Consider the following 25,198-nt stretch of genomic DNA (forward strand, 5'->3'; position numbering starts at 1 on the left):
ATTTAGGCCCCGATAATCCTCCATATTATGTGCGCTGATTTTGCGGAATCCCATTCATTTTCCACATGAATTCTTTCTTTGGAACCAGGAAGTGTGAAAATGCTAAAAACTACAAACTTCCGTCGACTTCCATTCCTCACGATACTAAGCGCAACAAGCTCACATGTTGATGACGTTTACATCTCTGACAGTAAAGAAAAAGGCCAAACCCTCTCTAGTTTTATCATCAGTAAAACGTCTTAAGATGGCTCCGTTACCATACGTGCGAGTCGCGCTCCTGGTGGGCTTTTCTGTATTTTTAACCCTTGTGTTGGGCTTTGGTCTACCAGCAGCACTCAACTTTCTAGCAAGGTGCTGTGGTTTTCCTGACGCCAGCGTGACCGAATGTGTTGTAGTACTGTATTCATTATTCATTTTGTATGTCGCAGTGCCTCGGTTACCAAGGGGTACGGTTAAGGTAAGCTGGTTAAGTTTAGGTTGAGGTATCTGTTGCGTATGTGGGTTTAGTGTTTACTTGTCTATCTTAGCTCACCGTACTGAGTGCTGTGATTAGAGCTTGATAATATCCGAAAGCTACTTTGTGATAAGTGTCTAGCAGACGTTTAACATATGTAGAGCGCTACATTGTAACACACGAAATAAGGTGGTGTGAAAGCTGTGGGTGATGAAAATAATACTGATAGCATATTGTTGGTGTTGAGCGGGTGAATAACAATCTTCAGCCATAAATACACTGAAACAGTTCTCAGGAATATTGCACGATCTCGAAAGGAACTACCAGGGCAGCCGTTAATTCTGTTGTAACATTTCATCATGTCTGCTTTTCCCCTCCTTCTCAGATTGAAAGCAAAGCCGTTTTCATTACTGGCTGCGACAGCGGATTTGGTCATGCGTTGGCGAAACACCTTCACAAAAAAGGATTCATTGTGTTTGCAGGATGCTTGTTAAAGGTATAAAACTGACACACTTAAGGGGTGCTTAATGTGGTTCATCTGACTGAACCCAGGAACATTAATCTACACTGTCACTTTATTTCTAAGGTTAGCTGTATAGTGGATTATAGACTAATAAATGACTACCATAATAAGTAATAATCCCTGAATAATCCCTGCTATTTGTGGCCTATGTTCGATATTATTCACTGATGTATGTTGTGTCTGCTTTCCCCTTGGATTGGTTCTGCAGGAGAAGGATGGGGATGGGGCAAAGGAGCTGCAGGAGATGTGCTCCGAGCGGATGAAGGTGCTCCAGCTGGATGTGTGCAGTGATGAACAGGTGGCCAACGCTGTAGAGTTTGTGAAGGCCAATCTGGAGGATTCAGAGAAAGGTACACTCATTATGTCTGGCAAAAAGATAGGCCATTCTATATAGGCTTGGTCTTAGCTGATGGTGTCCAGATCAAGCGTTTACGTCACTGCCGTCACTAACATCAGGCGAAATGTTAGTAAATATTGCGATTTTTCTATTCTCAATCCACACAATGGTTTTGTTCAGTCGTAACATTCCTCGTTTAGCAGATGGTAGTCATAGATATGAGTCTGGTTCATACAGGACTGAATACTCTCATTATCCTGATTCTGTCCTATGCAGGTCTATGGGCCCTGGTGAACAATGCCGGCGTTTCCACCTTCGGCGAGGTGGAGTTCACTTCCATGGAGAACTACAAGCAGGTGTCTGACGTCAATCTGTGGGGTACCGTCAGGACCACCAAGGCCCTACTGCCACTTATTCGCAGGGCTAAAGGTGAGGAAGGCACAACTATTAGGAATCCTATTTTCAGTTACAGCTAAAATTGCACTGCTTCTAAGCTCATTCAGCAATCCTGTAATCCAAAGGCCTTATTAATCTATATGAAAAGTGTTGGGTTTTAAAATGACAATGCATCCCCATTTGTAGCCTGGTCAAACTTTTACTACTGTACAAGAGAATGCTGGACTTTAACCTTTGCTTTCTGAACTGCACATGCATCCGCAGCTTTGCTTTTTAAGTTCCATTATATCTTTTTCACTAGATTTAGAGGATGGTGAATTGCCAAGTCATATTTATTATCGGACATTTTAAAGTTGCATTCCAGTAACCTAGGGGATAATGGCAGAATAAATGGCAGTTATGCAAGCTTTCAACCTGTGACCATGATCAAGCAGGATCAGTGTGAAAGTGAGTGTTTGTCCTTCCCAGGACGTGTGGTCAACGTAGCCAGCATGTACGGCCGGATGGGCAACGCACTGCGCTCATCCTACTGCGTCTCCAAGTACGGTGTGGAGGTCTTCACAGACTGCCTACGCTACGAGATGAAGCCCTGGGGGGTCAAGGTGTCATTAATAGAACCGGGTAACTTTGTGGCAGCCACCGGCATACTTTCACGTGATCTAGTGGCTGCCACTGCTGAGAAACTGTGGCGAGAGGCGCCCCCTGTAGTGCAGGAGGACTATGGCAAGGCCCACTTTGAGCAGCTTGTGGCCCTGATGCGCTCCTACTGTGGTAGTGGCCACAAGGATGTGGCCCCTGTCCTTGAAGACATCACCGATGCCATCGTGTCCCAGCGGCCTTTTACACGGTACAACCCCATGGAGCCCCACTGGTGGATCCGTATGCAGGTCATGACCCACCTGCCTGCAGCAATCTCTGACAGACTGTACTTCTGAGGGTCAGGACCCCCCCACCCAGTTAGTCAGGCCTGATTAATGTCATGTTACAGAGATGCTGCAAATGACCGAGACCAATGCTCTGGTTTTTAATCTCTTAGCATTCCTGATCATTGCATGTATGCCATAGAGCATGGCCAGCAGTCCCTATCTGCCTTATTGGATAATGTGAAGCGTGTATGGAGAAAGTGACAATTTAGTGCTCACAAGGAAACGTGTATTTGCCATTCAGTGTTTCAATAATGACATTGACTATTTCAGTACACATGAGTATTACAGAGGAAATGTGTATTTTTCAAGTAGGTAGATACTCTAAAGATGCTAAATCATTTTAATAAAATGTTTGAGCTAGAACTGATTGTTCTGATCAGATTTGCACTAGTCTTAGGGGGACACCAACATTGTTGTTTGATAGTGGCCTTGATTGTTCTTATACTGTTCGCACTTGTTGAGTTATACAGCAATCATCATTTCCTTTAGCATAATTTAATGAGATTATTTTGTATATGATCGTAAAACGGTATAACATTGCCAAATTTTAACATGTCACTGTTACAAAAGACTTTAATTGAGATATTCCGAGAGCTGGATCTATGTGAAAGTCATTAATAACCCACAGGCAGTAGCTGTCTAAAGCAGAAAGGCACATTGTGTTGGGGGGACTGGAGCCCCAGCCAGTGGAGACAGACAGGCACTGTGGTGGGCACATTGACTGCAGGGGTCCCTTTTGAAAAGGGCCAAAATGTGGTTATTAAATAGGAAAACCCTAAAGTTCTGTCCATCTCTCATTATTATGAGTATATGAAAACCAAGAAATCCCATAGTGCATTGTGAGGCACAAACAGGGCTGAAACGACTGAATAATCTACTCCAACTTCACTGGATTTCTGGAAATCGAGCAAGTCAATATATATAAAAAACTGAACAACATCTTAATGATTTGACGAGTGAAGCTAATCACTTGCCAACCTACTTTTCAGATAGTTCTTCTGGTAACCACTTGGGGGCAAAATGGTTCCATACTTCCTTTGTGGCATAGATCAAATACAATCGGTAACAGTGGAATTCATCATCTTTGAAGACATCTTTACAATTTTTTAATTGTAAACAGGTCACAGTCTATATATTTAGGGATTGGTTGGTATTGTGTGGCATTCATAATATGTTTGTAAGTGTGACTCCAGTGTGCACTTAGAAGAATCCTGACTGCCTTTTGAAATTATGTGATTTTGCGTGATCAGTGTTAGACTTAATGTAATGTTATCTGTATTTGTCTTAGCTGTCTGAATACAATGAATAGCAGTACTGACACCTTCACTCTTTTTTGCACAAGGTTTGATGTTCATATGGCATAATCTGTAATATTCCTGACAGCACAACTCACAGATTAAAATTGGAAAAATTCTCATAATTCAAAACAGACTATATACTTTTCCATTACTAATATTGAGTATATTTGCCAATGCTAATATCTGACCACCAAGGCTGTTGAAGACATGAAAAATCCATACTGAATAAGAGTTTTGTATTCAAGTGACTCAAGCCTGGTCCTCTGATGTGGCTACTCTAAAAGTGTGGTGTTCAAGTCAGTGTCATACATATACATGGTTTGGTGCTTAGCACTCTACTCTTATGAGAGAGACCATGACCACAGACAGGTTATCGGGCACTCTGTCAGCATCAGAAATCAGTCAGTGCCAGGACTCGGCAGTAAAATTAATCTTGGGGCGGAAGTTTTCCCACTGCGGGTTTCTGCCCATTTGAATCCAACACAGAAACATTGGCTCATCACGCACATGCAAAGCAGCAGTCCAGATCAAGCTGAGATGGAGCTCTGTTACACATGAGATATGGGAGATGGAGCTCTGCTACACATGAGAGATGAGAGATGGAGCTCTGTTACACATGAGAGATGAGAGATGGAGCTCTGTTACACATGAGACATGAGAGATGGAACTCTGCTACACATGAGAGATGGGATCTGGAGGGCACCATGGAGCTCTGTGTTCACATTTAATCACCACACTCAGTTTTTAATGGAATGACATCACCGTTTCCAGTTTTCAAATTCTATATTCACTAATGCGTGATGAATGCAGTAATATGTTCTGTGTTGTGTAGATCAGGGGGTCTTCCAGAGAGGTTTAGAGCAGGAAAGGAATACTCACACCCAGCAGTCTTCCGTGTAAAAGCCTGCCAAACTTGTCTTCACAGTTGGTGATCATGGAGCATCTGAAATCCTAAACTCTTAAAAACATTAAGTGTAAGCAGTTCAGTCACCTAATGGAAGTGGCATTACAGTTGCTGGTAAAATATAAAAACAGCTCAGATATGACTCCTTTCCTCCACGAGGACGCAGAGACACTCTCTCTGCACAACCCCTCTCTCCACTAGGCTGATTGATACTCCAGACTAGTACATACTCCCCAGACATACGTTCTAGATCTTGCCGCTTTTGTTTTTTCTGGTGTCGTATTTTTCCATTAGTCTCTGAATTCCCCTCCTTTCCTCAGCCAAACAGTCCACCTCTGTACAGCTGGAAAAGTCATCAGAGAGAGAGAGAGAGAGAGAGAGAGAGAGAGGGACAATGGGAGGAGCGAAGCCCCCTAACCCCCAGAGAATACACTCAGCATAGCATCACACATGTCAGGACCCAATCCAGTGAAGCGGGGTGACCTCAACACTGCCAGCATTCATTTTCCTGCATAAACATCCTCGTAGGGGCCGTTTTACATATCTTATGCTAGCCACTCATCCTAGTGACTGCACTTCTCTCCACATCCTGTGGCTTTTTCGATCAGTGCAGTGGAATAACAGGAAACGGTGACTGCAACACAATTGGGGGTCAAAGTGCACCTTCTCCTGCTTCACTGTTGTAAAGAGCCGAAAGTGATACACTATCACCCCAATCAGAAGTCCTTATGATGGTCTTCAGATGGACTCCACACATGCACCCACCTCTGATCCATAGACAGAGACATTCTGAGCACAGAGCCACCCTATCCCTATCCAGCAGCAGCCCTCACCTCCCACAACACAGAACACACACAGACAGCATCTAAACGGGAGTCTTGCTGTTCCAATCAGTCACTTCATTTAGTGAGGCAGTTCCTTCCCAACTCCCTAGTTTACAATAGATTATCACAAAAGTTTGTTATACGCTAATATATATATATTTTTATATTACTTCATAATAACAGACCACTTTTAGTGGGTCTGCAATTTTTGAAAGAGGTAACCTCACCTTAATATTAATAATAATAATAATAATAATAATAATAAAATCCAAATGGTTTTATGGTTTCACAAAGCAGCATTTTAAATCTGGCAAATAAATCATTTGGTCACTCACTTCAATTTCTGTTTTATTTTGTTTGCACTATTAGCAAAAGTATCTCCACAGGCATGATGTGGCAGGTGGCGTGTGAAAGAATGTCCAAAAAGTTTGCAGCTCAGCAGAATGACAGGAAAAGGACAGGAATTCTTAAGCATTTTTAAGCATTTTCTTTCAAAACTCCCAATGGCTGTTTGTGATGCTGAAAAGCTCCCTGTGGCTGTTAGTCCTGGGAAGAATGTAGGCATCACATTTAAAAAACAAAACAAACAAAAAAACACAAAAAAAAAAAACATGAAAAAGAATATATATATTAACAAAAAGAACTAAATGTAGATCTAGTATATGTTGACATACGTTGCGTCCTATGACTTAAACATGATTTAATACAATTGTATGTGTCCACGTCCTTAAGAACAAGTCAATAGTCCACCTTATCTCTCCTCTTCTCATTCTCTCCTCTTCTCACTCAGTCTTCACTTGGAATGTTCCTTATTTCCCACGAGTCTGTTTTGGATGTAGTCTTTTATATGTCAGTTTATAGGCCGAGTTTGACATTTGTGGAGTGATCAGGACGCTGCGAGGGCTTTGACCAGGTAGAGTTTGTCCCCCTGTTCACTGGTGAAGATGGGCGCTTTTTTGTAGTGTTCCACCAGCTCCTCCATGGAGTTGAACTTGCGCTGGCCTATGCAGTAGAGGGTGTCCTTCAGCTGCACTTTGAAATGCTTGTTTTTGGCCGCAGCCTTTAAGGAAATGGAGAAGTCGTTGGGCTGCGTCAGAAAAAAAAGGTGAGAAATAGGTTAGTTGGACAGTGATCTTTCCAAGATTCAACTTCACTTTGCTGTATGACAGAGTAATGCACAATACAATAATGAAAGCATCATTTTTCGCCCTACTCACCGATGATTCGCTGTCGCGGATAAGGAAGTCTCCCTCAGTGCCGCGCTGGTTGAGGGCCACCTCTGCCTGGTGCCGTGTCACCTTACCGTAGTACCACAGCTTGCCGGCGAAGCGTCCGCTTGTGGAGGGCTGGACATAGTCGCAGTCCGGGGTGGGGGGACCAACACTGGGTGCCTCGGCCAGCACAGTCACGTAGTTCTTGGGCACCAGGCCTACCTGGCCGTCTGCCTTCCGGCATTTCCACCACTCTGGGTCATTCTCCGGCTTCTCAATCACCTCCATCAGTTCTCCCTTCTCAAAGCGCAGCTCCTCCTCATTGGTCGAGCTGAAGGGATACAGCGCCTGCACCGTGTGCAGAACTCCACGGCTGCTGTTACCGTTGGCAGCGTAGCCGCCGGTCGTGGCCCCGTGCACGGCAGCCGCCAGTTTCTCCGGTAGCGATGAGGCAGGCTCCCCCGACGCCAGCGTGGCACTACCATCCATATCCTCAGTCACGTAGTTGGAAGGGAACCAGCCGGAGCGGCCCTGGTAGCTGCCACGCCACCAGCCGTCGCTGCACTTCTCCATGACGATCACCCGCGTTCCCTTGACTAGAGACAGTTCATCCTCGCGCTCGGCTGCGTAGCTGAACTTGACGAGTGCTGGCAGGTTAAGGTCGTAAAGGCGCTCGCCGTTGTCGGCATACTGATCCGTGTCCGCATTGGAGGCCGTGTCCCGCATGCCAGGTTTCCGCTTCACCTTCCCAATCCCTGCAGTCACAGGAGACAACACGTAAGAGTTACAGTCCAGATGTGCAGGAACAAGGAGCCCAGATGAGGATTATGTGTGTGTGCAACACCAGGACTGCACAAACATTTACAGTCAGACAATACCGTGCCTAATGCCTACAGTTCAAATGAAGTAAACTCCTTATTGACTAGTCCAAAAACATAAGAATGTCAATCACATGATCTGATTCATCCAAACGCCAAACTCCAGCTCAGCAAGAACCACTGGTGCTGTCCTTTCTAAGACTATTAGATAAAGAGGACCTATATTTTGAAAAACATTTCAGAGAGAATGTGACCAGAGAAATTGTGTTTTTGGAAGACTGAAGCATGTAAATCTATTCAATGAAATGTAAATCTATTTAATAAAATGATGAACACTCAAAATGAGGTGCAGTGAGTATTTAACCTATACATTCAATTCAATTCAATTCAATTTTATTTGTATAGCGCCATAACAATACAATTGCCTCTAGGCATACCTATATAAAATCACTGAGTATTTAACCTATATAAAATCAGAGGAGAAGCTAGTGGAGTGGGGTTAAGGGTGTGAATTTGTGTTAGCATGTCCACATAGCTCATGGCATGGTAATCCTCTTCAGTTTGGCTGAAACCCATATGGGTCACACTCAACGGGAAGTGAAACATCCTTATACTAGAAACAGTCGCCATCAGAGGAAGACAAAAACCACAACACAAAAATACACCTTTGCTGTGGAAAATAATAGCTGCCAAAAATGAACTTAAGGAGAAGAGAGGGGGAATACCAGACTTTTGAAGTGCAACTTAAAGTGTAGTTTTAGGGTATTCATTGGATTAAACCCCACAGATTCTGTGGTTTGGGACAGGCACAAACAGGCTGCTTGCAAGGACTTGTCCAAACACATGTTTTGGCCCAGCAGCGCTCGTCAAGCATGCACACATATACTACACACACACATATCCAGCAGTCGAAATGTTACCGCTGTCTGTCTATGGCATTCCAGCCATCGCAATCGCTCTGACATAGGCAACTGGGGCCAACGCTGTCATGGTAATGTACGTTATGCTAACCACACACACACCAACGTACATACACCAACATGGAAAGAAGAGCCCGGTGATAACATCGGTAGTGTGGGGGGTTTGCACTGGAGGGGTAAGCAGCAGTTAACACCTGCCAGTCCCACGGCACGGCTGGCTCTCCTCCCACACAGCATGCTACTTGTGAACATGCTTGAAAAGCTCTGAGAAGAGCTAGTGGAGGGAGAACCAATGTGAAAATAATGTTCCCTGGAGAGAACTTCACACAATCTTCTAGAAGTTTGCAGCAGTCTAGTTAATACTGACACCCACTGCTTGACAACTCATCATCCCTGAGCAACATGCTCTGATGTAGTTGGAGTACAGCACTAACCCCATGACCTACATGACTGGACTGATGACATCACCACAGCTGCCATCATCCTCCGCAGGGAGAAGGAGAAGGCGGGTCAACAGGGATGGGTCCGCTCTCCAGGATTCCACCCTGCTGCACTACATTACCCTCAGGCCCTCAGCCTAGGGCTCAGCCCCCAGGATTACTCCTCTGACCCCCGTCATGCCATGGAGCTGTGTTTGGCAGACGGCTGGGGTGGGGTGGGGAGTGATGGTGTTACAGCAGAGGAATGTCCGTTTGGCAGCCAGCGTGTGCATTTAGGAGCCCCTGCAATATCAGAACATGATCACTGCTCCACGTCAAAACAAACCAAGTGCAGACCACAAGAATACATGTGCATGAACGCCACCCAAACCCAAAGAGATGTGGGCCTTAGCTCAGACAGCTGAGCACCCAAACCCAAAGAGATGTGGGCCTCAGCTAACACAGTTGAGCACCCAAACCCAAAGAGATGTGGGCCTTAGCTTACACAGCTGAGAACCCAAACCCAAAGAGATGTGGGCCTTAGCTTACACAGCTGAGCACCCAAACCCAAAGAGATGTGGGCCTCAGCTCAGACAGCTGAGCACCCAAACCCAAACCCATAGAGATGTGGGCCTCAGCTCAGATAGTTGAGCACCCAACCCAAACCCAAAGAGATGTGGGCCTCAGCCTTTTAAATAGAGATCTATTCATACAGGGTAGTGGTATGATAAAACTTCCAGTAGAGAGCTACTTGCATACTGAGGTTGGATTTTTAACCGTTCTACTTTACAATAACAACAAGAAATCCTCCACTCTCACTACAGGTTTTTCTGATTAGGCTTTTCCCCTTATCAAGCCTTCCATCAAGCAGGGGAATTTACTTAAGTGAAGTTCCTGCTGTGTTGAAATGCCTGTTTTGCATTTCAAACCCAGCTGGTCTGTGACTGCTAGATCTGGCCCCATGTTTTCCTTCTGATGGCGATTGAAGGCTTGGAGACATTTGCAAGTGACATCAGGGGATTTGAACACATTTCAGTGTTTACATGTTTCCCTGTGAATCTGTCTCGCACAAACAGTCCTACACTTAGCTGAGACATGGTTAGTGAATGTATATGTATATGTGACTGTTACTCTTCTGTGCAGATACAGAAATAAAGATCAAAATGCCATAGGTTTAGTCAAAGGTATAGCAACGGTTAGTCTACTCTCAAACAATGCCGCCCACAACCTTATTTTCAGAGCGTTTCTTTCAAGCATTTGGTGCTGCTAGGTCACCAAAACGGTCCAGCAGCACTTCTAGATATTAACGTTGCTTAGGCTAGCTAACTAACTAACTAGCTAAATAACTAACTATGATTGTAGCAAAAGTTTAGTACTCAGCAGATTAAAAATTTGACCGACAAACAAAAGATAAGCATTGGCACTAGAACACAAGCGCTCATCCTTCCAGGTTTTCATAGTGTTTGTTTTAGCTGTGATAGTCTCTTGACATCAGGTCACATACCACTGGGTTGACTGAGCTAGCATACATTAAGCCCACTGAGACAGGTATGAATGTAAAAAGCAGACATGAAAATCTGAAAACATATCAGTCATGGCTTCCAACGCAGGGAGGGGAGAAGAGAAGAGCAGGGAGCCTCCTCAACAGGCACGAGGTGACTTCATCAAGGCCCCATCATTCAAAGCTCACTTGTCTCATCACTGTCTTAAAGCCAAGTTGGATCCAAGTGTCCCTGTGTGTGTGTGTGTGTGTGTGTGTGTGTGTGTGTGTGTGTGTTTGTGTGTGTGCGCACGTGTGAGAGAGAGTGAGTGAGATCATAACTGCAGTGGTCCCCAATGATCCCCATTACCAGAATGCCTTGCAGGGCTTTGGAAACAGCTTCCAATTTGGGTGTGACAGGACAAAATTATATCTTAATGATCATTTGGAGAGATACAAAGAGATAGAACAACTTAAAGAGCTTTTCCTCATTCTATTAGTTCTTCACAGGTCTCTGCTGAAAAACTGAACTGAAATTCTTTAAAAACAACCTCTAGGGAGGGAAATACTTCATCCATCATCATGTTTCATGCATCTCTAGCCGACCCTTTCTGTATGACATCACGCCATTTCGGTCTTTCCCTTGACAAAAATGTTCAAGTAGGAGGCAGTGTTGCCTCCCATGACCAGGAACATTAGAGGGTCAAAATGGACGCTTATGCTACGTCAGACCTCCACTTTACATGAATTAGACAATGGCAAATTAACAGAAAGCTAAATGAGAGAGTAAGAGCAACATATTTCAGGCAATCAAGTATATTGTGACAATTATTTAAAGGGCTGAAAAGTACTTGAATAACAGTGAGAGAGATCCCCACATATCAAGAAAAACTAGCTTAAATGCTAAACAAAACAAAACTAAATGCTGACGGACTGTAAAGCTAGTTGTGTATATTGTGTAAATGGTTTCAGAAAGAGATTCCAGCTTCACTCCTTACACCATAAAGGTGTCAGCTTAGACTCTGAGGACAAGAGAGACATTTAGTGGACTCACACACACTGAATCCAAAAGCTAATGTCTCTTAGTCTAACCAAAATAAGACCTCCATAAGAGATCACTCTTCTTCTTCCTACCACACACACACAAGGCTTCACCTCCATAAGATATCTCTTCCTCCCACACACAAGGCTTCAGTCCCAAGATCATTCTTCCTCTTCCTCCCACACACAAAAGGCATTACCTCCATAAGAGATCACACACACACACACACACACACACACACACACACACACACACCTTCAGTCCCAAAAGGGGGTCATTTCCAAGTGCAGAACCAAACAGTTTTAGTCACTTGAGGTGATTATTTAAGGTCTTCTATATGCTGTTAGCATTCAAGTTCTTAATCACTCGGTTCATATGAACAAATGAATGGCCAACTAACATGTATGACCCTGTCATTGTTATATCAAAAGGTATCAATAAGCCCTGACCCCTGCAAAATGCAGAGGGGGCTGTTAACACCCCTCCCCATCCCAACACAACACCCTTTCACAAGGAAATAAGAGAACAGAAACAACTATTGTACAGAAATCTCCACACTATATGCAGTATACACAATACAGCTTAAATGCAAAAGTACATTTGGACAGAAATCCCACTCGATAACCATCTAAACACTTCTGTATTACACTGTATGGTAATGCATACAGTAAATAACCAAACCAGTAAATAACCAGAGTTCACACAGCAAACTAAGAACAAACACTCATGACTGGCCTTAAAACACTACCCATGGCAAGGTTTGATTGTTTGTTGTTTATGGATTTGTGGTGTTTTACAATTAATCATAACACCACTAGCACTTACACCTTACACTAAAAACTTTATTCTACAGTAAAAACGTTTGAAATGCAAAATGCCTATACAACACACCTATACCTTACTCACCCAGTCCCTCCTTAGGTAGTAGTAGTAGAGGTGGTAGTAGCGGTAGTAGTAGTGGCAGCAGTAGTAGCAGCAGCAGGAGTAGCTCCATATTACAGTACTTATCTCACTGGCCTTGGAATTTAAAAGCTTGGTAAGAAAACAATCCTCCAGTTCTGTCCATATATCCATTTCCAGGTGTGCCAGTGGACCTGTGCTACACCTCCTCCAGTGCACCTGTACTACACCTCCTCCAGTGCACCTGTACTACACCTCCTCCAGTGCACCTGTACTACACCTCCTCCAGTGCACCTGTACTACACCTCCTCCAGTGCACCTGTACTACACCTCCTCCAGTGGACCTGTACTACACCTCCTCCAGTGGACCTGTACTACACCTCCTCCAGTGCACCTGTACTACACCTCCTCCAGTGGACCTGTACTACACCTCCTCCAGTGCACCTGTACTACACCTCCTCCAGTGGACCTGTACTACACCTCCTCCCATGGAATTCCATATCTACTACCATCTGTTTTTATGCTGTCGTACTGGTGCTGTGACAGATGGACATACCTGAAAATTTCACTGATTTTAGGTACTTAACAGAGAGTCATTTCATGTGTCAGTGTATTAATGGGAAGGGAAAGCCTTTGAGGTTTATAGCCAAGCTGTAATTGCGTTGGTGTGATAATGTGGTGCGATGAGAAGATTCGTGATTCCAAAAAAAACAAATGTAATTTCTCAGCTGCGGCAATGATGCCGTGGTCTTCAGTGGGTTAAACTAGATAACCCTACTCTTCCACCGTCAAACAACCTGCAAGACGCGCCATTAAAGCAGAGATTATAGGATGGTAGACACCGCAACATGGTAGGCCTCCGTCTCTAACCTTGGAGCGGGCGGGTTTCTCTGGCTAGAGATGGGATTGGACGAGCAGTAGGAGCCACATGGAGGCCTGGTGTTCCCTCCTCAGGCACAGGAACCTTCTGGAGATTTCCATTGCTCCTGACACATTTACAGCCACCATCACGGTGTCTTACGCAAGCCTCTCTGGCTCAGGGCGACGCAACTCTGGCCCACCAGGCAAAGCTACAATGATGGAAAACTCAAGGGACGAGGAAAGACCAGGGGGAAGTGAGAGGGAATTGTGCAAAAATATAAATATCTGTTCCCAAAACTATCAAGGCCAATAGAGGAGATACGGCAGAGAAGAGACAGACGACAGGAAAGGAGAAAGACAGACGGACACAACACGGGTCGGCTGCTCTACCCACGAGCCCCGGCTTCCTTCCTCGGGGCGGGAGAAAAAAGCTGTCTCAAATTAAACTACTTCCGCTAGCACCGGAGGGCGAACAAAAAGCACAGGAAAAGGGAGAGAGGAAGAGAGACAGAGTGGAGGAAGGAGAGACCTATATACCCAGTGAGATTGAGAGACCTATATTCTCAGTTTGCACATCGTGCTGTTTTGTTGGCTCTTAGCAAACTTTTTCAGAGCCTTGTCTCCCTTTGAAACCCTCACATACTCTCTCTCTCATACACACACACACACACACACACACACACCAACACAGGTATGGGAGCAGCATTCGTAACTCAACAGGGGATGGTGACTAGAAAAGTGTTGAGCATGTCTGGGATGGAAGTGTGTGTCTCCCCAGCAGTGAAGGATTGATCTCTCTGTGGAAGCTCCTCCACACTAAAAGCTTTCTTCTGATAACCGGCTGAACAATTGTCAATCTAAGCACACCGTATACGTTTTTGTTTTTTTAAACCCACAATGCCTGCAGTGTTCAACAGGAAAAAGTAGCGTTCCACTGCCTGCTGGCTGCAGAGGTCTACACTGAGAGAACCCTGGGGACCGACTGTGCTCCAGATTTTACAGATCCCCAAGAAAGAAAAAAAAAAAACACATTCTTCAAACACAACTACTTCTTTAAATAACCTGGAGTGTTTAAGTCATGACTAAAATGAATCCCTAATGTTGCACAATATAATTAGTAGGGATTGGATATTAGCAACAGATTGGATCTGAAAATAACTTAAAATCAACTAGCCATGATGGCTCACTAATACAGCTTAGGACATAGAAGTGTCATTATCTTAATGTGTATGTGGAGGAAGGATTTCACACAGAATTGATTGCTATGCATAATGTGTTTGACAGTGTGTATGAGTGTGTGTATGTGTGACAGAGAGAGAAAGAGAGAGAGAGAGAGACTGTGCAATTACAGGCTTCGACAGCAGGCTCTCAGGAGTGCTACCCGCCCTGTTTTAGCAGAGCTGTGAGGACTTCTTTTTCACAGCCAACTACCACACACTCTATTCATTCCACAATTCTCTTTCACAAGTCTTGAACAATGAACACAAAATATCGTGGCATCATAGAGAAAGGCTATTAAAATCACTTCAGGAAAGAAGCACCCGGCCCTGTTTCAGACGTTAAGAAAAAAAGAGCGTCAGAGGAATAGAAAAAAAGACCAAATCCTTGACCAATCCTAGAAAGTCACAGAAACTGAATTTCCTTGTTGGTTGTTTGAAAACTAAACAGGAAAAAGAAGGACTCACGGAAGAAGTGCTTGAAGAGGTTAGCCATATCCATTTTCGCCTTCCCACCGGCGAGTCCCAACTTCCCTATGCTGCTGTGCTGTGCTGCTGTTCCATATGAAACACCCACAAGGCAGAGAGGAATCTCTCCACAGCTCCCAACCCATGTGACCACATCTGACCAATCAAGAGGCTACTTTACACACTGAGCCCCCCTCATGTAGCCTCCACTCTCACACACACGCACACACACACTACAGGAAATGGTCCCTTAGCACTCAATGATTCATTACCAGCACTTTGAATAGAGAGGAAATGAGACCATGCTTTTACTTTTGATAGTTGGTCTTCCATTCTCAAGTTTCACAGTTTTTTTTTTTTAAACAGTTGACTTGTTCATCACAGTGATCACGGTCATGTGTTATGCCATATGCCCTATGGCAACAAGCTCAAAACACATCCATTGAACAGCCCCTCCTCCAGCACCCATCTGCACACAGTCTGCAGTCATGAGGAGCCTCATCAGCCCCTCTGCCCCCTCAGGGCTCTGGCTGGGAGCTGGAGTACTATCTGGATCACAGCGTGACGCCTCATCAGGGCAGGCCTTCACGTTTATCTGCATGGGATTCTACTAATGCTAATGCTAATGCCGGTTGTCATTCGCTTTGAGGAAAAGCATTAGAAGTTTAGTTAAATGTCACGTTTGAATGATTGGTGATGATGTTAGGGTCATAACACCCTATTCTTTAAACACAGGAGCCACAATCCAGTGATTTCAGCATGTTGACACTATACTCTGCAAAGCCACCTTTCTTTTAAGGGCATTACTTGTAAGGTTTGCAGGCATAACCAGGCATATGCCTCACTCCATATTTGTTTTAATACCTCAAAACTTCAAATAATGGTCTAGACTAGTATTAGTTCGACAACCTAACAGAGCCAGGCAATCAAACCCGTGTCTATTTCACACTGAGCATCGCTACTTCTGCTAAAAAGCGATGACCAAGATTACAGGTTTAATGTAAATCCAACACCTTGTATGCTTTCTAATTTTGACAGAGAAATACCCCTGTAGGCTGTTTGCCTTAACAACAACTCTAAGATAATGGCTTTGTGTTCACTAACAAGAATTTTTATTTGTGAAAATGTAGTTTCTCAAAAGGAACTTTTTGTCATATTTAACAAGAATAAGAATAAGCACTCTGGTAGCATTCTTGGGCCTCATCTCCATCCAGTGATTCCTGCCACTTGAGTAAATAAATAGGAGGCATCATACGGCAACCTAGTTTACCAATTGTAGAAAAATGTGCCTGTTAAATTACTTTTTACCTGGCTTTCTTAGACTATCTCCTTATGCAGTTTTTTTGGGGAATTCCTTTGAAAACTTAAAATAAGGCCACAGTACATGACGACAACGGCAACAATGAAAAATATCTCATGATATATCGCTCAAAAGCTGGGACCCTCACTGAAGCCATTTCAATTGTGCTCTGAAATCTGTGATGACTCACTGTACCTAAATACAAATGAAGAGATTATATTTATTACTACCATTTGCTTTTTACAGAAGAAAATATATATTCTGAGAGGATATGGCCTAGCTAATTGCCTAACTGTCATCCAACAGGTGTGCCATCACAGGGGGCACTCACAGCTGAGGAGGGGAAAACAAACGCAAAACTGAACTATATTTAAAACAAACCGAACAACGCGCACAAGAATGGCACAGCCAGTCACAAACACACACACACACAAACACATCCGTACAGACGCGCACACACACAAATGTGACAATAATGAAACGTGGTTTCTTCTGAGAAGAAGCATGCACAATCTGCATGCTTGATTCTGCTCAAACCCTTTTCTGTGGTTTTCAACTCCAGTTCCCATGCATACCAAGACCCAACTCCCCTACAGGCATATACATTTTCACACACACACACTTTCTCACACACACATACACACAGGAGACGAAGGAGAAACAAGTGACAATGGCTTTCTTTTTAAAATTAATTCAACATCAGTAAAGCCTTTTGTGCTTAGATTTTCAAATAACCCAAAAACTGATTTGAAAGGACACAGCTCCTCTGCTAAAAAAACAGAACACAGCTTCAACCTTAACAAGTAAAGTAAAATGGATGTATATGTATTAAATAAAAAAACTCAAAGCCTTTTAAGTAATTGTTGTATCATTCCCTAATGAAGCTGAATAACCACCGCCTGTAACATCTTTAGTTCTACCAACCCAGATTCAATTCTAGTTACAAAACTTTTGCCAGAAGGCCATGTGTATTGAATGCAATACTAAATCACACAAAGCAAAATTGTGATGAAATGTCATTTGTAAAGACATAAGTAAAAACTTGCCTTTGAAAACGAATTAGTTGGACTAAAAACTCTGACACTAAACAACCTCTTGCACAAGAACCAAACATTGCCCTCCCTTCTTTAATATATATAGCTAAGACTGAGCCCCTAGAGCACTTAATACACATCACTGAATTAGATGTGACTGTGGCTGCTCATTACTCATGTCAGATTTCTTCCCTTTTTCTTGTGTTTTGTTCTGTTTTCCCCAGCTGTTTGAACACAGCAACAGGATGTGAGAAAAAGACACGAGACACAGGAGTCATTAAATCATTTAAACACCCTCATTTTTTAACTTTCTTCATTTGCATAAAAAAAATGCTTTACTACCAGACAAACAGCTGTTTTTCTGAAGTGTTTGACTCCGGTACCAGAGTATACTAATGTGCACTGCATCAGTCAGACCAGTGCACTGTCAACTCAAATCATGGAAAGGTCTGAAACATTAAACAGCACATTACCTGTTGGTGCTACTCTGAAGGTAAAAGAAGAGGGTCAGTTTGCCAGGAATTAGAGGAAGATGAGATGAGCGAGAGCCAAATGACTAACCACTATATGTACTGTGTCTGTACGTCTGTGTGTATGTGCGTCTGTGTGTCTGTGTGCGAGCGCAAGTGTTTGTGAGCAACGCAAGAAAAAAAAAAGAAAGCGTGCAGCAAAGAAGCAAATTTTCCTGTGCAGTCTCTGCTTGTGGTTGTTTAAGCAAAAAAAACTCCTTCAACAGTGGCCTCATTTCAATCGTTTTCAAACACCAACTGCAAATGACGCAAAATAAACAAAACATTTTTATCAGGATATTCAATGGATTCTTAACGGTCGTTACAGAAACGTAATAGCTGACTGGACTCCTAGTTTTGGAAGGTCTACGGCAGGTCAGTAGTGAAAAAGGAGAATTATATGGAGAAATGGTGCCTTACCTAGTGTGTCTGAGGTTTACAGGGAGAAACGATGCCTTACCTAGTGTGTCTTTGAGGTTTACAGGGAGAAACGGTGCCTTACCTAGTGTGTCTTTGAGGTTTTTGACGATCGAGGCTTTTCTTGCACTGTTCTTCCTCTCCACGTAGTTGGAAGGCACAAAGCCGGTCTTGTTGGTAGCGTTTCGCACACGCCACCAGGACTTAGAGTCGTCCAGCAGCCACAGGCGCTCATTCTTCTTGATGTCCAGCTCCTGCTCCTGCTGGGCCAGGTAGTCAAACTTGGCCACAACAATCACCTCGTCAGTCATCTTGGACTGGACTTGATACTAGAAATGAAGAGGAAACACAAAAAGGATATAGGCCTACTAGAACTCTTGGTTTTAGTTTTCGCTATCTAAAAGGGCTTTAGGGACATCATGCACTCCAGATGAAGTAGAATGTAGCTGAAAATGTCTTGCAGTGAAGGACAACAGATGGGCAGAGAACCTAAGGTACTTCTGACTGATCTAGCACGGCACGGACAAATGATTGATGGGAAATGAAAGGGATCATCAGGCAGACACACTGAAGCAGACAGACCAGGGAGGTCAGGATCCTTCACCCATAACCACACAGACTCAGAGTCACAGAGGCCCCTCACCATCACCATAAGACCTGGGCCAATGAACCTGAGCGAATGGCAGTCACTGGACTCAATGCTCACCAGCTTCTGGCTACTGAAGTGGCAGTACATCACCTGATCTAAAGCTCTCTGAAGATACATTACAAAATGGAAGCATTACCTGCACCACATCAAAGCTGGGAGCTTAAGAATCCAGTTGTTCTAGAGAGAACCTGCAGAAAGAAAAAAAACAATAACAACATTATAATACAGATGTTCTGCAATAGAAAATGAGTTTATAACATATTCAATGACAAGGAACTTTGGAATCATCAGCTCTCTTTTTGATTGGGACTCGATGGAAGAGAATCACATAAAAGTTGTACTTTATTTAATTTAATAGAATTGTTCCATTGAGGTTTTAAATGGTTACTGGAGGCTGGTGGTTAACTGATAACCATCTATTTAAGGATTCTGCATGGTTTTGGTCAAGACACAACATTTTTGAGTACTCACATAGTGTGAAGTTTTATTTAAAAATAAATATTACTCAGCGAATACATGAAAGTCCATGTCTGAGAGAACATCATAACTCAATTCATGGATCAAACATATATAATTGCATTTCAAGCACAAATTGTCAATGATGTTCAAATTGGCAAAAATTATTTCATTGATGAACATTGATTTCCATGTGATAGGATAGCACATTTAACATAAACCTTTACACAGGCAGCCATCTTACTGATTATGATGTCATTGTGTATTACTTGTATTTAGAGATTTAGAGAGAGCAAGACAATAAGCATTTAGGCAAAACATAGTTTTTTTTAATAAACATTAGGCTAATAATAAACATTATTTGAACTGATAATTTTCCACTAGACTTTATGTTGGATCTAGCTTCTCTGCTAGCTTTTACTGTACAGCTTGGTATTAAAACAAATCCCATCCAGCCTTCATGCAGAATGAACCACGGTGAAACAAACACCATTGTGTATACGGCAAGGCAAACTTTACTGCTGATCATATGACATTAGGACTGAAGTCCTTCATTATTTTCACATTTTTAACAACTCTAGCCTAAAGGTAAGCTTACCACTGCTGGGTTTATATTTCTGTGTTCTCTGATCTAGTCGGATCTTCAAACTAAACTTCCTCCGTGGGGCAGTAGCCAGCAATTGTCTATTGTCCACAACATTACTCAAAGGGAAAGGCAGAAGGAAGAGGCAAAGACAGGGAATGACTATAAAAATAAATCAGTGAGAAATGATGGCAGAAAATGTCTTCACTTTATAATTGTGTCTTGGTGGATGATGCTCTTGTAACTGCATGTAAAAACAAGGAGCTGGCTTTTTAATGTCTTGCTGCTCCTTCAGAGCAAATGATTTGTTCAGGAACAAATGATTTCTGAATAAATTGTAACATTCTAAAGTAAAAGGTAGAACAGGTTATAAATGTTAGTCAAAGGAAGATGCCTAAGGTAACTGTAACAGGGCACTGTTACATTAAGATACTGAGTGATGACTTATGAACTAATGCACAACATTTTGTTCAACTTTTTTTTGTATTTTTTTTGTATTACCTTAAAATATCCACTAAATTAATAAATGCAAATAGTATGTGCTAGGGGTGTGCCAAATAATCGTCATGACGATGCATCGCGATTCTAATTTTCACGATCTACTGCATCGATTGTTGACGCCAAGTATCGATTATTAATTAAAAAAAAAAAAAAAAAATTTTTTTTTTTTTTTTTAAATTGCATGAATGGTTGGCGAACATCAAGCATTTCTGGCCGCGCGATACTGCGACAAGTCATTCATAAACAAAACATGCAGTGTATCCAGTAATAATAATATTTGTGTTAAGTAACCTCCAAAAGTCGTTTAAATAAATACAGCTATGTATGAACTGAGTTGCTTTGAGTTATCAATTGAACACACTATCCAGATCATACACAGCCAGTCAGCCACTGGTAATGGCTTCATTTTTTTCTAACAGTGTTCAGTGAAAATTCGCAATGCATCGCAATGCATCGCAATAATTCAAGTATCGCGATGCATCGTGATAGAATCGCATCGTGGCATGTGAATCGTGATACGAATCGAATCGTGACTTCTTTGGCAATACCCACCCCTAGTATGTGCTTCCTCTTTCCTGTTTTCTATATCGACATGTCAAAGTAGTGCTCTATGGTGGCCTAGTTCACAAATGTGATCCTTCAACCCTAGTTCTAAGACAGCAGGCATTCCTCTTTGAATTAATAGATAAAGTGAGTAAATTAGACTCAAATAGACATCTTAACAGTGCAGGATTTCCCGTAGCAGCCAACAGACCTACACTATAGCAAGGGTCCTCACAGAGAGCCTATCCTTTCTCCACAGATCTCAGAACAGCAGACCTACACTATAGCAAGGGTCCTCACAGAGAGCCTATCCTTTCTCCACAGATCTCAGAACAGCAGACCTACACTATAGCAAGGGTCCTCACAGAGAGCCTATCCCTTCTCTTCAGATCTCAGATCTAACAAGCCATCACTAGTGCCATGTGAGCAGCAGATGAGAGAGCCTGCAATCTAAGTCTAGGGCGTTTGGGACAATGATATGCAGTCAACTGAGGCGTTTGGGACAACGATACGAAGACAACCGAGAAACGAAATGCAGAAAATGGGGTTCCAACCAACACTTGATCTGCAGAAAGAAAGTGGATTAGTGGGTGGAGAGGAGAGAGGGAGCAAACAGTCAAATAATACATCAGAATCCACGGAGGGTCAAAATGTTAACGCAATGTGAGAATTTGCCATTACAAGGCTCATAAATTATTCTGTCAGAGACCAGATGAACCAGACACAACCAGCTGCCGTGTCTAGCTATGTTCCTATCTACACACACACACATCCACAGACGTTTCAACCCATCTAAAACAACGAAGGACTCTGAACATCACAAGACATCCCCCTCAAACCTTCTTCACTAACGTAGCGCTTCATTGCAATCCTGCACTCCTAAACACTGAGTATTCAGCAAGCTCCAGTGGTGCCATCACCCACCTCTTAAAGGAAAACGTACGGATCTTTAAACCTGGGCCCATTTTTTTGGGTCCAAATTTTCACCAGGGACAAAAACAATTAAAATCCAGTTAGAAAGCCACAAACCTACAGCATTAAAGTAAACCGTGTTATTTGTCACTGGCTCATAATTGTAAGAGTCTGTGTGGAAAGGATTTCTACAGCAATAGAGACCTGTAGAGAAACACCAATAACTGTGAAGAAACTGTAGAAAATGAATAAGTCAATTCTGGACTGATTTCAATTCCGAATCCGATTTTGTCCCTAGTAAAAAATGTGGACCTATCAAGATGGGAAAATAGGGCCCTGGTTACAAGATCCAGAAGATTTAATAAAACCAAAGAGATGTAGGCTAAGGCCATGTGCACACGGAGCCTAGATTCACTGATTGTGGTTCATTTTTCACACCTATTGAATCTTTTAATTTCATAAAGACAGAGCCTGGTAACGAGAGATTTGCGTAAAAACGGAGCCACCAGATTGTGTTGGACGGGCTGTAGTACATATCTCACGCCTGTGGGTGGCGCTTTAGCGCTTTATTTACACAACTGAAAAAAACGTGAAAAACCTTGAAGAAGGGACTTAACAGCACGAGGATAAACACATTACACAAGACATTCAAGCTCCAATTAACAACATTACATTAGGCTATGATGGTTAATAAAATCAGTGGTCAGACTAAAGGATATGCGAAAATGAATAATTTTTTCTATTGATAAAAGAGTTTGGAACAGTAACATGACATGTCTCATCCCATTTCCCATGAGGCATTGCTCCGAGCATTTTACATACATTTATGAATAAAAAAGCAAATTAAATCGCTGGCCAATTTATATTTGTGGTCATGAAAGTTATGTTACGTCTGAATAAGAAGAATTAGATAAAGATAGGAGGCTTATCAAAAATCAGAAGACTGGGTTAATGTTAGTGTATTCGAGGCCCACCACGAGTGAGATTTTGAGGGAGAACAAGTTATATATATAGTGGTTGGAGATCGCGAAAAGATCACGTGGGGCAATGACGTAATCAGGTTGCTTGAAACCGTGCAGACGAACACCAGCCCCCGTACCGATTCAAATCTACTCACTTTTTGTACCCCAGACTTCGATCGTTGCGGATACCGTGTGCGGATAGAGAGTGTTCGTCTTTATGATAGGGCTATCTGTATAATGAACAGATCGGACGCACGCAAACAAACTAGACTTTGTATAAACAGCACATGAATTCTCCTTCTGTGTAAACACACACATATAAGGGATCGAGTAGTATCAAGTAGCCAAATGTGTGTGTGTGTGTGTGTGTGTGTGTGTGTGAACACGTGCGGTCATGACATGGTTATATGGTCATTCAATGAAAGCACCATGACCAGCATATCTCCATTACTCACTGCAATTTGAGTCTGAAGAGACTTTCTTTAAAGGAATAGCCCTAAAGAGAAGGACTCAAGCCTATGTGACCGTAGGAGGACAAGGCCAATGACCTTTATGGAGTGGTAAAGCTCATTTAGATAACATTTAGAAAAGTAAAACTACACATGATTATGTCGTTCCAACCTATTCAAACAGGGCTAATTGTAAAAATGGATCTTTCAGTTAAGGATGCAACATCTGCTCTGCAATAAATCCTTGAAGTACTCCTAAACCACAACAACAGAGGTTCTTATATTCTCACTGTTCTATATGACAGTCTAGAGCCAGTACACTGATCATGGCACAAGCATGACATCAAGGGGGAGGCGTGTGAACATGTGATCTGTGTGTGCAAGGCTGTGTGTTAGAAACAAGTGGCATACAGATGTGGGCAATGATAGCCCTGCTCAGCGCTAGATGCAACTGGTTTGTTCCATAGCTGCAAATGACACCAGGCGCCAGCACTTAAAGAACAGAGAGGTCAGATGGTCACAGACTCACAGAAAGGGGGACATTATTCTCCAAACTCATATTTCACAGATCCACAATGCACCACCAAACACAATTAACAGGCTTTCCTTGAAATAAAAGACTTCTGAAACAACAGCAGTCTTTCCTAATTCTGGCAAGTCTGGGGCAGGGAGTAAGATAGAAAAGAAAGAGAACAAGCTGGATATTCCTTCCCTGTGCTAGGCTCCTCCCTCCCTCCTCACCCTACTGCCCTAGAAACCTCTAGAAACCTTCTCACTGGTATTTAAAGATGTCAGCCGCTCCACTGAAGCCTTTCCTGAGGAACTGGATGGAGCATCATGAATCATCTCGATGAACCACATCCTGCCTCCATCTACAGCAAGACAGAAACACTCTTGCTCCCTAGAGAGCTCCTCTTAGTCAAGTTGACATAACGTTCATATAATAGTCTTCATATCAGTAGACACATCCTTAATTGGCTACCTGCAACATAATTGCATTTTGTGTTCTCAGCCACACTCCAACAGTTTGATGATCTCTGAGCTCCATTGAATCCAACCCTTTTAAATCTGCTTCTCGTCTTTGCCTTTCCCCAAAGAGCACCTCTGTCAGACAGACAGAGATATGGTTGTTGAAAGACATCCTATTCTACAACATTAGTTTACTGGAAAACTGATACACTGCTCAGTACATTCTCTGGAAGGGGTCTGCCTTCTCACCCACACACGCAGATGGGCTGACAGGAAGCAGTGGCCTACCTTATCAGAGCGCTGCTCACACTCCCCCGTCAAGCTCCAGCTGTGGGCCAGGAGGTCATCCAGTGACATGACCACTCCTCTCCTCACACTCCTTCACAGATAGCTCTCCCTTTCTCTCACTCTCCCTTTCTCCGTGTCTCCTTCCCCCAAACACACTGGCCTCAGCCACTATTGCTGGATATTTGCATCATGTAAGCATTCTCAGCAGCACCTCGCAGCTGCTGAGGAGACCTGCTTGCTTCTTTCAAACCACACCTAAAAGGAAGTGCTTGAGTAACAAATACAAAAAAAAAAATCATTCTGCACAGCAACCTCACACACCATGACAATGAACGGAGTTCACACTTCACTCCTGTGTCACAACCGCCACTGACTGTGGTTTGCTTGCACTGCACTCACTCTCCTGTGAAGTGATGCAGAGAGGTCATGAGAAGATATGGTAGGGCAAAGAGACAGCGTGCAAAAGATGAGTGCAGCCTCCCCACATCTTTGATCATGGTTGCTTCATGGCCACCTGTCACCATGCCATCCATCAAATGACGGATAGGCCAGAATCAGAGAAAAAAAGGCCCCTGGCCCCTGGCAATACACAAAGGGATATATGGGCCCTCAGCCTGAATACAAGTGC

The 25,198-nt window shown here is 43.1% G+C and overlaps 2 protein-coding genes across 4 annotated transcripts in view; one reads left to right on the plus strand and one right to left on the minus strand.

The window, feature by feature from the left end:
- Positions 1-244: 244 nt before the first annotated feature.
- Positions 245-2,645, plus strand: bdh1 (3-hydroxybutyrate dehydrogenase, type 1; the record flags this gene model as incomplete). Its single annotated transcript, XM_080854729.1, has 5 exons — positions 245-457; positions 840-950; positions 1,186-1,327; positions 1,591-1,743; positions 2,179-2,645. The coding sequence occupies 5 exons, from the start codon at positions 245-247 to the stop codon at positions 2,643-2,645; spliced, it is 1,086 nt and encodes a 361-aa protein (XP_080710855.1).
- A 3,406-nt stretch (positions 2,646-6,051) lies between these two features.
- The window catches only part of nck1b (NCK adaptor protein 1b), a 35,320-nt gene continuing 16,173 nt past the window's right edge, over positions 6,052-25,198 (minus strand). The window contains exons 1-5 of one of the 3 annotated variants that reach the window (XM_080854782.1): positions 19,962-19,981; positions 19,044-19,095; positions 18,344-18,587; positions 6,880-7,628; positions 6,052-6,749 (exon numbers count right to left, since the gene is read on the minus strand). In XM_080854782.1, the coding sequence (XP_080710908.1) occupies positions 6,549-6,749; positions 6,880-7,628; positions 18,344-18,569 (1,176 nt within the window). In that variant the 5' untranslated portion in view covers positions 18,570-18,587; positions 19,044-19,095; positions 19,962-19,981 and the 3' untranslated portion in view covers positions 6,052-6,548. Of the gene's footprint in view, positions 6,750-6,879; positions 7,629-14,998; positions 15,081-18,343; positions 18,588-19,043; positions 19,096-19,961; positions 19,982-25,198 lie in introns of those variants that run through there. The other 2 variants (XM_080854781.1, XM_080854783.1) reach the window with 2 other exon arrangements.

Source organism: Sprattus sprattus (genome assembly GCF_963457725.1).
Source record: "Sprattus sprattus genome assembly, chromosome: 17".
NCBI lineage: Eukaryota > Metazoa > Chordata > Actinopteri > Clupeiformes > Clupeidae > Sprattus > Sprattus sprattus.